The following is a 17,500-nucleotide window of genomic DNA, read 5'->3' on the forward strand; positions in this document are numbered from 1 at the left end:
TCTCCAGATGCTCATGTCCCTCATGTCAGAACACCCATCTTCCATGGTTCCAGCCTTCGACGCTAAGCATGGAGTTCGTACAGTTTTCAAACTCCTTGCTTCAGAGAGCCAGTTGATCCGGCTTCAGGCTCTCAAGCTGCTTGGCTACTTCCTCTCCAGATCCACTCACAAGTACGTGTAAAGTTTACTCCAGCTTCAAAAGTGTTACTTGAGATCAGCTTGCTATGCAGGCACATGAACAGGCATCCAAACTGTGTCTGTTGTTATATTGAATACTTGGAAAACAAATACCACTAGATGAATAGAATATATTTATTACAAGATATGATTTTGATTTGCTGAGATTGTTTTTCTGTAAAGTTTTTCCAGGATGAGTTCAAGTTGTTGACATGGATACAGCTTGTATGCTTTTAAGTAAAATTCAAATCTGATTGATTTAATTTAATTCTGCTGTTATTTCAGAAGAAAAAGAAAATAATTCGTAGTTAGGAGATGTATTAGATTAAACCAACATGGTAAAGTTGATCTCAGGCATCAGTTTATTGGATTAGAACTATTTTGGTAGTAGAGAATTCACTTGCTTTAAGTACTTAAGGAATTTTTGGAATGTAACTAGGATTTGATAAGCTTGAATGTTATGCCATTGACTTCTTGAATGGAGTAGAGGTGCTTTGCCAAGTTATTATTTTTAGGAATCATATGATTTTGAAATTTGATGTTTACTTTTATTATATTTGAATGATTTATTAATCTATGAATGTTTGCAGTGATTTATAATTATTTGTCATTTTGCCATTAAATGAATGAAGTAAAGATATTTCATCTTAGTGTGATTATAACATTTCAAATAGTTCAGCACTGATGATAAAATTTAAGGACTTGGTAACAGTTTCAGATAAATTCATTGCTGCATGCCAGTAAAAATGTTGTACATATTGTTTTAGCAACAGAGCTATTTTAACCTGAGCTTCTTAACCCATTTATATTATAGCTAAATGATAAAGTCTCTCTGCCTCTTAAAGTTACTTTCTAGGGAATGTTTCTCAGCAAGTAACTGGTAATCTGTAAAACATTAGAGGTTGTATTATTAGTTACCACTCATTTTTTTGTTGTTGTTAAAAGAATGTCATTTTGTTTGTGGCAAAGACTTTTATTAAACTTCTGTAGAAATCTAGATTAGGAGTACTTTTAGGGGATTTTTGAAAGGGAAATTACTGTGAAAGTTAACTAAACAATGGTTTGACTATTTGCACTGCTTTATTGAATAGGGCATAATTAATTTCAGGCTTTGTTAATGAGAATCCTTTGAATATATTATGATTGAAAAAAAGAAAAAAACGTGAGGATCATATGATAACATTGATTGTAGAAAACAGTTTCAAAAGTATACAGTTCAAATAATCTGAGAAGAATGTGTAGTTTGGTTTCTAGTATAATAAGTTTTATATATTCTACATTTAAGAAACATGTTTGTCAAGCACAAGCTGAGCAGAGACAATTCCCTATACAGAATGTGAGTTATCATGGCTTGGTGTTTTCCCCAACACTGTACACATTAGACAATCCTGCATGATGCTCCCCATCTTGTGAATGTTTGTGCTGTGGTCATGAATGGGAAGAGTGTGCATTTTTTGTTTCTTTGCATGTGTGCTACCTCAGCTGTTTCCAGATTTGTTACTTATTTTACTTTATTTTCCTTCAAAACCTCTAGAATACTGGCTGCAGCATTTTATCATGTGTTATGCATATATCAATATTTTATTGCAATCAGAGATTGCTGTGAATAGAGCCACTACTGTGGTAGAGCTTTTCTTATACTATTTACAAAATATTATAAGAAATAATCTGAAATACTCCAGATTCTCTTTAAGCTTTGATATTCTTTATGCACATATTTACCCTTATTTCACTAGTTTTACCTTTGTGGTACCCTTGACTTCCCTGTTTTCCCATACTCTACAAAATTAATTCCAATGCCCACTGGCTTACAAGCACACCAGATGTACAGACGTTCCTCTTATAGTATTAAAAATCCTTCATTGTTTTTAAGTAATGTGTCATTTAGAAACATTTGCAAGATGTAGATTTACTTACTTTTTATTTTATTTATCTCGTGTTAGAGCCATTGTTGAGTGTATAAATTTGTTCAATTGTTTTACTTGTGTTAAGAGTTGATTTACAGCCCCAGAGTCCTTGTACATCCTGTCTGATGCATTTGTGAGAGATACAGACTAAGCGGTACAAGAATAGTCTTATCTGATTAACCTGTATTAAATAGATGAGTTCTTTGTTATCAAGCCTAATGCTGTCAGGGGATTTTTATGTTGGCCTTTGACTGAGTGATTATATGTAGAGATTTTGATACTTTGGTGCCGCTTGAGTCTTGGGGCGTTGGTAGTGCCGCGTGTGTGTTGTGATCGTGTCCCTCTCTCTCTCTCCCCTGTGCCCCTGTGCCCTGGCTGGTTCTGCCCCCAACCACCACCACCACCACCAACTACCACCACCACCACAACCACTACTACTACAACAATCACTTTCACCACTAACACTACTACTGTAAATGTAACACAACAACACACACTTCACTACCACCAAACACCACCACCACCAATGCGCCATCCAGGTGGTGGCTGGTCCACAGTGAACATGATGACGTGATGGCTCATTTTAGGCGCAAGTACGATGTCATGAACCCCCACAACCTGTACACACTTCTTGCCGAGAGACTACTGGTGCATGAGGAAACGCTCACCTTACCAACCTACAATTGTCTTTATGAGGTAAGGCTTCCTCTTTCTTGATGAAAAGGTGATAATGAGATAATTTGACTATTTGATTATCCATCTTCTGATTATTATATATATATATATGTTTGTATGTATGTATTTGAATACATTTTTTAAGGATATATTTTTTTTTCATAATTATGAATGACTTTTACTAAATTGTTAACTTTGTGGTGACAGATTCTAACTGAGCACATCAGTCAGCAAGTCATGTATTGCAAGCATCCAGAACCAGAATCACACTACCGTCTAGAAAACCCAAGTAAGTTACTGTGGTATAATTTTTCACTTTAGGAGCAAATTTGATTTTGAATTTGCCATGTAACATTTGATGTTGCGAGAACTTTGATTTTTAGTTGATGTTGTTTGATAAGTTTAAGATATTGAAATGAAATTGGAATTCATGAGTAGTGTGAAATGAAGACTTTTCTTTTACAATATTATACATATTATGTTAGAAATTATATACTGATTGATATATATTTTCAGTGATCCTGAAAGTTTGTGCAACTTTGATTCGCCAAAGCAAACCCTCTGATTCATTAATGGAGGTGAAGAAACTGTTTTTGTCAGATATGACATTACTCTGTAATAACAATAGAGACAACAGGAGAACAGTGTTACAGATGTCAGTATGGCAGGTAAGAAAAACAATCAATTTTACGTGGTTAGTGGGTGTGTTTTTTACTTATTTCTATTAGTATATTTTGGAAGATAACTAATGTTGCTTTTAATACAAATTCAGAATATCCTCTGGAAAAGTGAAGTTGTGGAAAATTAAATCTGTAAAAGTGTGAGCTCAAGAATCTGACTATAAACCTTTTCTTTTCAGGAATGGCTCATTGCACTGGCATACATCCACCCTAGAACAACAGAGGAACAGAAGATCAGTGACATGGTCTACTCCCTGTTCCGCATGCTGCTCCACCATGCCATCAAGTTTGAGTATGGGGGCTGGAGGGTTTGGGTTGACACGCTGGCCATTGTTCATTCTAAGGTAATTTCCAGAAAATGGAGTTCTTGATAAGCGCAAAACTCAAATCTATGTAGAGAATTGAAGATTTTTCCTTTCTTTTAGAAAAGGCTTTTTACTAAATACTTTGATTGATAGTTCAAAAATTATAAAGTCTTTGAAATATCAGTAGAAAATTGATGAATAATGTAGAAAACAAGTAATGAAGAATATGTTTACTGATATTGTTTTGAATGTTAACACAAATTATGTTTGTCAGTGATATTTGTGGATCCTATTTCTTGTATAGCATTTATATTTAACCAAGAAAAAAATATTGCATTTTTTTTTCTCCCTTTTATTAGGTATCATATGAAGAATTCAAACTCCAGTTCGCTCAGATGTATGAACAGTATGAGAGGCATCGGTCAGATAACATCACTGACCCAGCTATCCGGCAACAGAGGCCAATCTCTACCATCTCAGGCTGGGATCAGGCAGCAAGCAGACAGTACTATGTAAACACAGATGTGTACCCCAATGGCAGTGGATCAGAGGTAAGTTATTGTTTTTTTTTTAATGTGTCATGGTGCTGTGATTTAAGGGAAATGTGTTAGATGTGACTGTGATATGTACTTTGAATTTTACTATAGACTTTTTACTTAACAAAGAGTGAATGTTGAATTTTAATTTTCTGTATTATTGTTAATCCTGAAATACTTATATTTAATTTTTGTTTTTGTTTCAGATTGTAGGAGAAAAAATGCCAGCTGTTGAAAATGGGAAAGTTTCCAGCACACCTGAACCAGTTCAAGAACTTCCCAAAGATATAGAAACTGACTTAGCTTTAAAGGAGAGAAGTCAGGGCATCAAGATAACAGAGGAAAAGGAGCAGCTTCACCAGCAGCATCCTGAGAAACCTTTGGAAGAAGCAGAGCCCAAAGAGGACAAGAGTCTAGGCTACAGTTTGGGTAGTGTTAGTGGAGGTAATGCACTAAAGGCAGAAGACAAGGGTGAACCTTCTCATAGTGCCATAGAACGGACTTTAGAGACCACCTCCTCATCAGATCTAAAACCTTTAGAAACCAATCCAACAACTGTGCAAATCCAAGGAGAAGTTAGTATATCTGATCCAGATGATTTTAGGTGTAATGAAATGCTCAACACTAGCAGTGTAGAGGTAGATACCCTGGATAACAGACATTTGGATAATAAAACCATAGAGGAGTGTGGGGAGAAGAGTGAAAAGAAAGTAGCAGAGGAGGAGAAGGATAAAACAACGAAAGAAAAGGAGGGCATGAAAATTGAAGATGTTGCCAGAGAAGATCCTGATACACCAAAGAAAGGTGAAGGAAGCACAGCAGATGAGGAAAGCAAGTCAGATGAAGAAGAGAAGAAAGATGAAGACAAGCAAGAAGGATCAGATACAGAAAATGTGGAAACCAAGGCTACAGTCATTCCACCAGTGGAGAAGCCGGATAAAGAAGAAACATCCGACACCACATCTGATGAGAAGCCCCAAAAGTAGTGAAGAGAGCACTGCAGATGTAAAAGGAGAGGAGACACAAAGAGAAAAAACTCCTGATACCTCTGATGGAACTGAGGTAGTTGAAACCAAGGAAAAAGTTGAGGATGAACAGAAAGAAAAACCTAGTGAAGAGGAGAAAGAAGGAACAAAGGAGGAAACTGACAAGGTGAAAGAAAATGAAGAAGGAGGAAGTGCCGAAGAGAATGAAAGTTCAGAAATTCCCGAAGTAGCACTTCCAGCACCTCCTCAGCAACCGATGATTGCAACTATCTCAGGAAGCTTACATGAGAAAGATAAATGTGAGAAAGAGAGGGGAGTGAAGGAAACTGATGAAGAAGGTGAAGTGGTTGATGTTATTGGCAAAAGTTCAGAAGCAAAGGAGGAAACTGCAGAAAAGGATTCAAATCAGGCTCCTGTAAATGATGTTCAGGAAGTCTCATCAGTGGATAATACTAAGCAGATAAATACTGAAGAAAAAACAAAGGAAACACTGAGTGACAACAAAAGCATAGCCCCTGAACTAAAGGCTTCTGAAAGACAAAATGATAGCATAGAGGGACAGCCGCCTTTAGTTAGTAATAAAGATACTGATGTAGAAGAAACACCAGTGTCAGATGTTCCACCAGACACATCAAAAATAGAAATATCTGCCTCTGAAGGTTTATTAACCCTACCTTCTAAAGCCTGTGATAATGTACAAACCACTGCTAATTCTGCCTCTTCCCCTGCAGCTTCTAGTCCTGTTAGTAGTGCTGTTACAACTCCCAAAAAAGACTTGTTGACTCAAAGTACCAGTCAGACTTTAGCTGAAGACAAACAAGAGCAGACCAAGATTGAAGTACAATTGACAAATAAAGAAGTACAAGATTCCACTGTGGAAGATTTGCAATCAAGCATGGAAGAGGTTCTCTGTTCCCCAAGTAAAAATGGTAATTGTGAACCTGCATCATCAGATATAGAGGTTCAGGATTCACCCATTACAATGGTTCATAGTTCCTCATGTACAGAGACTGAAGGTACTCCCAAAAAGGACATGTCAGTTATACCAGGCACAAACAAAAGCACAGAAAAACAGGGACAACTTGATCATACCACAGAAAGAACCTATCCAGAGACTGTGGAAGGGGTGCCCAATGCTCTTGTTCCTGAAGAGCAACCATCCCAGGTGGCTACTCCAGCTTCAAGTTCCAGACACAGGCCCAGGGATAAAGAATCCCAGACAGAGGAAACTGGAGATGATGATATAGATAGATTAGAGGCAGAAGATATCCTTCAGGTACAGGTTGAAGCTGGCGAAAATGCACTTCCTCCTGTAGAGGATGACAAAGAGGTGGAAGCCAAGATGGTGGAAGAAAACTCCATTGTAAAAAGCAGTGAAGTGGAAAGATTATCAAAAGACCAAGTTGATCTTGGTTTGAAAAGACATGGAATTTCATTGACAAGTCAAGCAAATGCAGATAAGGAAAAGGACAGACAGAGTAAGTGCTAATTAATTTGTGTATATTTTAGCTTATTATTATCGATATATGGATCATGGAATAAGTATTTATGTATAAAATGTTGATACTAATGAAAGACACTATGTCCACAGGTGAATCAGAACGCAAGTCAGCATCAGTCTCCCGAAGTTCCTCTATTGGTTCTTCACAGTCCCATTCTCGCCAGATATTCTCCTCAGGACCTACACGGCCACCTTTCAGAATTCCAGAGTTCAGGTGGTCATACATTCACCAGAGACTTTTATCAGATGTGTTATTCTCCTTAGAAACTGATATGCAAGTGTGGAGAAGGTATGCATCAACCCTTTACATTGTTTTATGATTTTCTTAGGTATTTTTAGAACAGTATAATCAAATTGATATATAGTCTTATAGATCATCTTTTCTTATTTTACTTTCTGTCTTTACAGCCATTCCACAAAGAGTGTACTGGACTTTGTAAACAACAGTGAAAATGCCATCTTTGTGGTTAACACAGTTCACCTCATATCTCAGCTGGCAGACAATCTCATTATTGCTTGTGGTGGCCTCTTGCCATTATTAGCATCAGCTACCTCACCTAATGTAAGTATTTTGTAATTTGTATTATGTGCAGAATTTAAGGTTGTCTTTTTGTCTGATCATCTATAAAGCATGTAGATATTTTTTATACCTTCAGTTTGTTTTATAATATGTCTGCACTTTTGTATATACTCTGGATTATGAATGGTAAAGCACTACTGTGTTCATACTGTAAACTGGTTAATTTGCAGAATGAGTTGGATGTGTTGGAGCCAACACAAGGGATGGGAGTAGAAGTGGCTGTGTCCTTTTTGCATCGATTAGTTAACATGGCAGATGTCCTTGTGTTTGCTTCATCACTCAACTTCTCGGAACTGGAAGCAGAGAAAAACATGTCAAGTGGAGGCATTCTCAGACAGTGTTTACGACTGGTATGTGAAATTTAGTGTTCTACGATAGAAATTGAAAGGATGTGAAATATTGTTTAAAATTCATTATTAAAGTTCTTTTATGATATTAGAGATATAAGAGTTTGCTGTTGTGATATTCATTTTCTGTATTATTTGTTTGCAAGTTACTGACTTGAGAATAACTGTTTATTATAGGTTTGCACAGTTGCTGTGAGAAATTGTCTGGAGTGTCGCGAAAGGACACGCCTTCAGGATGCTAATGGGGCAAGTGGCAATGGCATCAAACCTGTTAGTAAATCAAGACACATTCACTCTCTTATAAGGGGAGCTCAGGCATCTCCGAAGGTGACTCTTAAAGTTTAAAACCATACAGGATATTTGTACTGGATGAGTTGATTTTGCCTAGAACTTTTTAGCTTTATTTTTAACTGTAGATTTTTTATAGAAAGCTTTTAAAAGAGTTTTAGAAGGGAAAGTATAAGTTTTTTTTTTGTAGATTTTTTTACTTTTAATCTACAAATTTTTTCCTTGTGAAATTATAAACGAATTGTCAAAGCCGTTCAAAGAGAGAGTACTTACTATCATCATATACAAATATTTTCTTTTTTTTGACACAGTCCTCTCTCTTAACACAGAACATAGTTGAGAACCTGGGTACACAGAACAGTCCAGTTAGAGACCCAGAGAAACTTCTCCAGGATATGGATGTCAACAGACTCAGGGCTGTTATATATCGTGATGTGGTATGTACGCAGATTACTATTTTGCGGGTCTGTGATCCCTATTTTTGTGATTTTCTGCTTGAATTTTTGCAAGGTGAACTTCCTGAATTTGAATTGGAAACTTACCTTACTCTAAACCCTAAAGGATTTTGAGGAAATACTGTAAAGATGTATTTTAGGCAAACTTTCGCCCATTCATTTTTTCTTTCCTTCCTTTTTTGCACCCTTTTTGAATGACATCAGTTCCTTTGTACCATTTAGAGAATTCATTGCATTACTTATTGTTAATTTGAATCTTACTAAAAATCAATTAAGTGAATTAAAATCTAATAATAATTACCAGTCAAAATCAAATACCTGTTAACACTGATGCCACAGAAAAGTTTTTTTCAGATAAAAGAGAAAAATGCCTGTTTCATAACTCTTAATTTATTTTCATTTCTAACAGGAGGAAACCAAGCAAGCACAGTTCCTGTCATTAGCCATTGTTTACTTTTATCTCGGTGCTGATGGTATCAAAGTATAGGGACATCCTGGAACCTCCCACCAATGCTCCCTCCTCTCCTCCCCCACCTCCCCAGACAGCTCACACCAATGGGGCATTCACACAACACCATTTCTCAGGTAGGTTTTATAGTTTATTTTATGAGAACTTGGGAAGTCAGTTTGGTGCAAGAATTTGAATAACAAGATGTAATAGTAACAAACTATATGGACAGGCTCATGATTTTGCCTGATATTTATAATTATATGACTGTACTTAATGTTTTTTGTTATATCTTTATCATAATATGAATGTTGCTAGGAAGTTGTGATTATCCTTTTCTTGCTGCATGTGATATATCTATGTCATCAGAAGAGAAAGCATCAAATGAAGACAATAAAAAAGACACAGACAAAGATAATGAAAAACAAAGAAAAGCATCCAGTAAAGAGACTCCAAAACTAGAAAAAGGGGAGAGGTGTCAAGACAAAGCAAAGAGTACTAAAGAGAATGAAGTAGCAGTGTTACCCATGGAGATGACAACAACAGTCTCAGAGTTAGTTTCCAAGAACCTAGGGAAAACAGGCGAGTTGGAGCAGTCATTGTCAACCACAGGCGAGAGTGGAGGTGCAGGTGGACTGCCAACTTTAACTCTTTCAGTGATGCAGTCCAATCTCAAACAGACACTCCCTTCTAGCATTGTACAGACTTCAGCACCTGACACAAAAGATTCACCACTGGAGGCAACACTGTCTTCTAGTGGTAGCAAGGGTGCAGTGCATAAAACAAAAACACCCACTGCTTCCCCAATGCTGCCATCTTTCACTCAAACAATAGATCCCAAATACATGCCTGGCAACTCCTCCTCTGGTCTCTTTGGAAGAGCAAAAGAGAAGTCTTGGAAGGTAACTCTCTTTGGAGGACGAAACAAGACAGTCAAAAAGGATCATTTGCAGACTCCTGATGCAAAGGAAAACTCTCCACAGGAGAAAGACAAGAATAAAGAAGGTACACTGTAGACGTCTGGAGATCACGTAGAAGTTGTAAAATATCTGGCACCTTGTTGTTTTGTCTTACAGATTTGAGTAAAAGAATCAGTTGTTTTCAGTATAGTATGCAAGTATACCTTATTTATATATGCCATAAGCTGCATACATTTATTAATGGCTATTTATATTATGTGTTTGTAAGTAACACTATATAGCTGTCTTAGCACCTGATATGTTTTGCCAGATTTGTAACAAAGGTAGTTATATGTTTATCACGGTGCAAAGCATTGCCAACAGTAGGCCTGTGTTTTATGCTCTCTGTTGCTTGTCCTGATGTTTCATTCAGAAGATTTGAACTTTAATAATTCAATGTGAGTCTGCAGAGTGAAGATGTGTCTTCACATATCCTATATATTTTTTTTCATGATACCAAGTTCCTATATAATTTTAGAATACATGCTTATGAATTAAATGATGATCATTATATTTATAGATGCCATAACTAGCTTAATAAGTTACAAAAGATACGAATATTGCACAACGGCTTTGGCAGTGGAAACGATTAACCAGATTGATGATTACATACAAGAGTTACTGAAATGATTTATGAACTCTTGGTAAGAACAGATACGAAATATAGAATGTGTGTACATTTGTGTGCGTGTGTGTGTGTGTGTGTGTGTGTGTACATATACACATAAAGAATGAGAGAGAGAGAGAATTATAATATGTAAGTGCTTATGTGTTTATTGCAGATCTTCTAGGTATCTGTAAATATGTAATTTTTTAAGTTCTATTTTTCACTCGCACACCAGTAAGAATATGTGGCTCTTAAGAGTTATGATCTTTGTCCCCATTTCATATATTCATTACTATGTATTTAGGTTATAAGTTTGCTTTTGTAGTGCTATTGAATATAGGTGTATTTCTTTTGAGTTGTTATTAATTGAAAAAAAAAACCCAGTTTTTAGTACTATATCTATGTACAGTTAGTGTAATAATCTTAAAAGATACTTTGTGGTGTTTATATACTGTAACAACAATAAATAAAATGGCATAGTTTTTTTATTGGATAATCGTTAAGTAAACATATTTATTACATCACTCAGCACTAGCAATTTTTAGAGACAAATTAGGAATGTGCATTTGCAAAATAACACTTTTTCCATGAATTTCAGGTACTGAGCGCACAGGAGAAGTTGATGAGGATGGTGAATATGAGGTTATTGTTGTAGATCAACATAATTCCTCCATTCTGGCATCAGACCCCTGTTCCACTGCCTCCTCAGGACCCCCATCTCTTAAGGTATGCTTATAAATTGTATTAAGAGTGTATTTTTTAGTCATTAGATGATTATGTATCTTTGTTTTAGATTACCCCTTGTTTTACAGAAGATTAAGGAGGCTGGTGTAAAGGGTTACCTGCTTATATTACTGTATGTTTCATAACAATACTTAGAAATAAGCTGCTTTTTACTTAGGCGGTTCAGAACAGCCTGGCCAAAGATACATCAGAACTCAAACTAAGAATTGTAATCCCAATACTTAAAGAATCTCCCACTTTTCTCTCTCTCTTTTATTTATTTCATATATATTTGTATATATATATATATTTTTTTTTTTGTTCTTTTGTCTTAATCCTTTCCTTTATTATTGTATAATTACTTTTCCTTTTTTTAATCATAATCTTGTTTTTCATAATTATTGTGGTGTTTCTTTATATATTTGTCGCTCTGTTTTCTTTTCTTGTTTTGTCATTTCTTACTGTCTTTGTGCCTTCATTTATTATCATATTTGTTACATAATTGCCTTTCTACTATCCATTACCTGCTTTCTTCAGCCTTTTTTCAATAATCATTTTCAAGTATTGTTCAGGGATGAATAAATAATTTTGGTCAGTATATTGGTATAAGTATTATTAATATTGTAAGGATTTACATATGATTTATGAAGTGTTTTGTATATAATGATGTGTATCAAGGCCTTGTAACTACACTAAATTTTTTCCATTTCATTAGTCTGTTTATGTAGCTAGGAAATGATTTGCAAATACAGTAGAAAATTCTTGTATTGAGAATTATGTAATGGCCCATGATTTGCACTTTTCTCTGCAAGATATGTAAGAAAGATAGTGTGCTGTTTCTTCTTTGGAAACTGTAGTTTTTGCTAAAGTTACTTGTTATTTTTGATGATTATGCTGTTTGTGTATATATATATATATATATATATATATATATATATATATATATATATATATATATTAGATATATATATTTTTTTTTATCAGTTTTGATTTTTCTTATCAACTTTATAAAAGATCAGCTTTCTAGTTGTTTTTTCTCCTGAAAAAAGATATGATGTTGAAAAAGAAACAGCACAGAATGTATAATAAGTAGACTGGAAGTCATGTTAATATTCATTCATGTACAATTTATAGTAGTCTGAAATCATTAGATCCCTGCAGTTACCTTGATTCACAGTCCTAACACATAGGCTTTCATCTTTAGAACTACTAACCTGACCCAACCGGTCTTTCCCCAGTCTAACCACACTCTAGGAACTGGTCCTGTTCCTAAGTATGGTTGTAATGCGTATGGGGCTAAGGTTACCAAACCTGTAGCTCGCAACAACATGATAAACCCCAAGGTAACAGAGTCTTAGCAGTATAGTTGTGTTTCCAGGACAGTGCTCCATGTCATTGCTTTCTACATGATTTTTCTTTTTTGTGTGTTGTTTATTTCTTTTAAAGCTTGATATTTATTGCATCCTGCACCTGGTGAATTAGATTTGATTGGTTCTTGTTTTATATGTGTGTTAGTATCAAGATTTTTTTTTTTTTTATGTACAGCAGAATACTCTGTTAGGTAATGGTGGTGGAAGGTTTTGCATATGTATTTTTTTCCGTTACTTTTCCTTTTTGGTTTTGTAACTTACATTCATTTGATAGCACATCACAAACAGCACAGACATGTACACAGTTATCTATGATTTTGAAGTGGTTGCACCTGAACACAAGTTACTGTACTGCATTTTCAGAGAGAATCCAAAGCACTTTTCTTTATTTTTTTGTTTATTTTGACAGTCTTGATGTATAGCACTTTTGAGGTATGATGCTTTGTTAAATCTCCATGTTGCTGAAATAAGCTACAGTAAATTTTTATGTTTAGAACTGAAGGCATTTGAATATGACTGCATATTCCTTTCTATTTATCTCCAAATAAAGAAGTGTTCATGATCTTGAGAATTAATTCAACTTGTCTAAATGATGTGGTTAGCTATTCCCTACTATGAAAAGGATCTTTGATATACATTTAATAAATTATAAAACAAGAGTAAGGGGAAAAAATCCCTTGTAATATCAAGTCATTCATACAAAACATTAAGTAGTAATGAAAGAAATTTAACTTTGTGTAATACCTCCTTTCTCAGGTGATGGTTTTTGGGTCAGTAGATATGGCATGCTTGTCCCATGAAAATATATCTAAATAAATTATATATAGTACCTTTTAAATCATTGCCACTGGAGATATTAGGTGTGTACATAAGTGGGTCCACAAGAGCTTACTCACCATGGAGCCAATTATTTGCCCTTGTCTGTCGCCTTTCTACCCTTTTCCTTGATGTTCAGAAGGATTATTTTTATATTTTATTGGCATTAGTATTGTTAATGAAATGATAATAATCATGATTTTAAAAGTGATAATTACAGTAGCATTGTTAATATCAACATTTAAAAAATAAAATCAAGGAATGGGGAAATCTGGGGAGTTCCCCTAGGACCTACTAACTGACTCCTATGGTCGAACAGAAGTCTCAAAACATAACTACCATGGATATCACATTTACCCAGTGGCAATGTGTTAAAACCTCATTTATACTGGAGTTGAGATGACTCACATAAGACCTTATTCTCTTGCTGTTTGATTATATTTATGGAAATTTTGTCCAACAAACAGCAGATTTGATTCAACTAAACCCAACCTATCCTTCTCCAGCTCAGTTGAACAAAATTGCACATCCTATTACAGATGAATCTTTCCAGTTTAACCCAACCCACTCCAGAGCAGATTGTGATACTGTAAATATAAGCACTGTAATAGAGAATAGTTTCATTACAGAAATAGGTTCCATAATTTGCATGTAACCTTTTTAAACCCTTGATAGATTAGCTGAAAGATTTAATTATGGCTTGTGTGTATCTTTTGATGTTTGTACTGTCTCCATTTTATAATTATAATCATAATTAGTATTAGTATTATTAGTATTAGTATTATTAGCATTGTTATTATTTTTTATCATTATTATTGTTATTATTATTATAATTATTATTGTTATTTTTATTATTATTATTATTATTATTATTATTATTATTATTATTATTATTATTATCATGATTATTATTGTCATTATTTTAGTTCCTTCATTCCTTTGTAAATCCTTATAGGGCTCTGAAGTTGGTGAAGCTGGAAGTGATGTTGGATCAGCAGCTGTCAGCCTTAATGAGGAACAGAATGCACAGCCGACTGATGATGCTTGGACTGATGTCAACCTCAATGATGGAACACCTGAGGAAGTTGAAACCAAATCCCAGAAATCTGGTATGATTTGTCTTAATCTGACTGGTATTTTTAAGTTATTTGCTATTTTGAAATAGCTAGACAAACTTTGTATATGTGGAAAATATATTGTACTTTTCCTGTACTTGTTTATTGTATTATGTTTAAAAAATTTGCTTAAGATCTATTTCCACTTGATATAACCAGACTTTCCAGTTATGATATAAACTGGGAATAGATTCTGGACTTTATTTTCTTTTGCTAAAGAGTTTTCCTTTTCCTAGTGTATGGTGTAGGAGAGACAAGTGAGGTGACACAGCAGCAGCAGCTTTCTACCCAGCAGCAAGTAGTACCACCCCAGATGCCACCACCTCAATCTCTGTCACAGCAAGACCCACAGCAGCAGCTCTCTGGCCAGATTTCAGTGCTCTCATCTCCGTCCAACATGCCTGATCCAGTGACATCCTCGGTGAAGCACCATCGACCAGAAGACCTCAACATCAAGCCTTTCCTTCACTCAGACTTACCCATCCCGACCCCATCACGTGAAGCCTCCCTCACCCAGAAATTGGAGATGGCTTTAGGGTCGGTGTCTCCTCTGTTAAGGGAGATCATGGTGGACTTTGCCCCATTCCTATCCAAGACGCTGGTGGGCTCCCATGGACAAGAGCTCCTCATGGAAGGTAAAGGTGAGGCTGTGAGGTTCTGTTTTTTTTATCCCTTCCCCCTGGTGTGTGGATATCCCTTCTCCTCTGGTGTCCCGTGGTGAAGAACCTCTCAACAGTCAGAAAGAAAGTTTTTGAGTATCCCGTCTCTTGAGTGCATGATGGTTTTGCTTAGAAAATGATTGGTTCCTTATTTAATGTGGGAAGTACTTTTTTTATACTATATGGTTTTACTTACTTGTTGAATAGTTATTCGTACAAGTATATGAAGTACCATATATTTATATTCTTTGGACTGCATTTTTTTTCTGATTTCCTGTAACAATTTTCCCCTTTTTGTTGCATGTTAGCACATAGCTCTCCTAATCAAACCTGTACAAATATGTAATTGCAAGATGTTTCTATGATTAATTATTTTTATAATGTGCACAATAAGAAGAAAATATTGAGTGTTATCATTCATATTAGTCAACTTTGAATTGTGCTTTTGATTATATATTTCTTTGTAATTTTTTCCACAACAGATAATATTTTGCATTATCCAAAATATGATTTGTAATTACCTACTTGTATCATATATTCTAAAGTTATTTTCACATATGACAGTGTCATATATGATTATTTAGATATAATAATTAATATATATTACAGTTGTAATTTGACAGGACTCATTCTAACTTTGGTTTCTATAACCATAAGTATTTGCAGGGGGCCAAGAAAAGATAAATTAATTTTTAACTGAAGGTCAAATAAGTGATTATTTATAATTATTATTAGTTAATGAAATTATTTAATTTAACTTAAATTTTACATAAGGGTGTCTGACATTTTTTCTTGAACATCAGAAGAATGAAATTCATCAAAAATGGTCTGTATATTCATTGTAGAATAGGTGAAGTTGTTGTGGTAGATCAGTAAGTTCACAAGGCATGTTGGAAAGAATATGACAGTAATACAGAGAGAGAGAGAGAGAGAGAGAGAGAGAGAGAGAGAGAGAGAGAGAGAGAGAGAGAGAGAGAGAGAGAGAGAGAGAGAGAGAGAGAGAGAGAGAGAGAGAGAGAGAGAGAGAGAGAGAGAGAGAGAGAGAGAGAGAGAGAGAGAGAGAGAGAGAGAGAGAGAGAGAGAGAGAGAGAGAGAGAGAGAGAGAGAGAGAGAGAGAGAGAGAGAGAGAGAGAGAGAGAGAGAGAGAGAGAGAGAGAGAGAGAGAGAGAGAGAGAGAGAGAGAGAGAGAGAGAGAGAGAGAGAGAGAGAGAGAAAGAGTAAAAGTGAGTGAAAGTTAAGATCATGAAGGAAGAGAAAGGTTAAGGATATATTTTTATAGGTGTTGAGTGAACCAAAGGTTATTTTTGCAAATTATGGAAGCATGTGCTTTCAATCATGTACATCTCCTTGCACATTGTATTTACTATATGAGGGTATGCAAGTCCGGAGGTGTTTGCAGGCCAATTGGGTTTGTCAGATTTAATTTTAGCTTTCATAAACATCAATATCTTCACTTTAATGCACTATAATCACTAATAGACTGCATTAAAGTGAATGTATCAGTGCTTAAGTTATAGACAAAGGTTTAAGTTGACCAAACATTAAGTAAATGTATTATTGGACAATTGGTCTCAGACCCTCTTTGGGCATGCACAAGAACAGCTTGTAGCACAAGTTATTGCACACTTAAGCACAGCTTGTTGGATGCACTATTGTTAATAGATTAAAGATTTTTATTTTATGAACTTGAAGCCTGCAAAAGATTAATTTTGCATCTTTGACACAGCACAATTGCATATTTTGTGTAAAGTCATGTATAGCTTTTTTTTATGTTTTTGTTTGTTTGTTTGTCATTTTACATCAGTGTTTTGGGTGAGGATCTAGTTAATAATTTTCTTTTTACGTATTTACTTTTTTAGGAATAGCTATTCTAGGCTTCTATTTTGATAACTGATTAATTACCATTTTTAAAAGGGGGGGGAATATATGGTATAATATATAAACACACACACACACACACACACACACACACACACACACACACACACACACACACACACACACACACACACACACACACACACACACACACACACACATATATGTATATATGTAGATATATATGTTTATAGATATATCTACATAAATATACAAACATATATGTTAACAAAAATATATGTATACATAAATATATGTATACATAAATATGTGTATACATCGATATATGGACACATAAATATATGTATATATGAATATTTGTAGATATAAATATGTATATATACATATATATTTATACATATATATGTATATATGCATATATATACATAAGAATATATACATATGTAAACATAAGAATATATACACATACATATGTGTATATGCATATATATATGTACACATACACATATATATGTACATAGATATCC

At 34.8% G+C, this 17,500-nt stretch overlaps 1 protein-coding gene across 1 annotated transcript in view; it reads left to right on the forward strand.

Annotated features, from left to right (window-relative positions):
- Positions 1 to 17,500, forward strand: part of LOC125031263 (neurobeachin-like) — a 1,410,248-nt gene that overhangs the window by 1,039,020 nt on the left and 353,728 nt on the right. Inside the window, 19 exon segments of the mRNA XM_047621927.1 lie at positions 1 to 171; positions 2,672 to 2,780; positions 2,967 to 3,048; positions 3,276 to 3,427; positions 3,619 to 3,783; positions 4,104 to 4,295; positions 4,487 to 5,059; positions 5,061 to 6,744; positions 6,858 to 7,056; positions 7,176 to 7,329; positions 7,518 to 7,697; positions 7,872 to 8,021; positions 8,312 to 8,419; positions 8,847 to 8,891; positions 8,893 to 9,022; positions 11,050 to 11,177; positions 12,413 to 12,517; positions 14,316 to 14,469; positions 14,712 to 15,116. The exon segment at positions 1 to 171 is cut by the window's left edge and continues 20 nt beyond it. Of these exon segments, the coding sequence (XP_047477883.1) occupies positions 1 to 171; positions 2,672 to 2,780; positions 2,967 to 3,048; positions 3,276 to 3,427; positions 3,619 to 3,783; positions 4,104 to 4,295; positions 4,487 to 5,059; positions 5,061 to 6,744; positions 6,858 to 7,056; positions 7,176 to 7,329; positions 7,518 to 7,697; positions 7,872 to 8,021; positions 8,312 to 8,419; positions 8,847 to 8,891; positions 8,893 to 9,022; positions 11,050 to 11,177; positions 12,413 to 12,517; positions 14,316 to 14,469; positions 14,712 to 15,116 (4,886 nt within the window).

The sequence above is a fragment of the Penaeus chinensis genome, chromosome 2, assembly GCF_019202785.1.
Source record: "Penaeus chinensis breed Huanghai No. 1 chromosome 2, ASM1920278v2, whole genome shotgun sequence".
Taxonomy (NCBI): domain Eukaryota; kingdom Metazoa; phylum Arthropoda; class Malacostraca; order Decapoda; family Penaeidae; genus Penaeus; species Penaeus chinensis.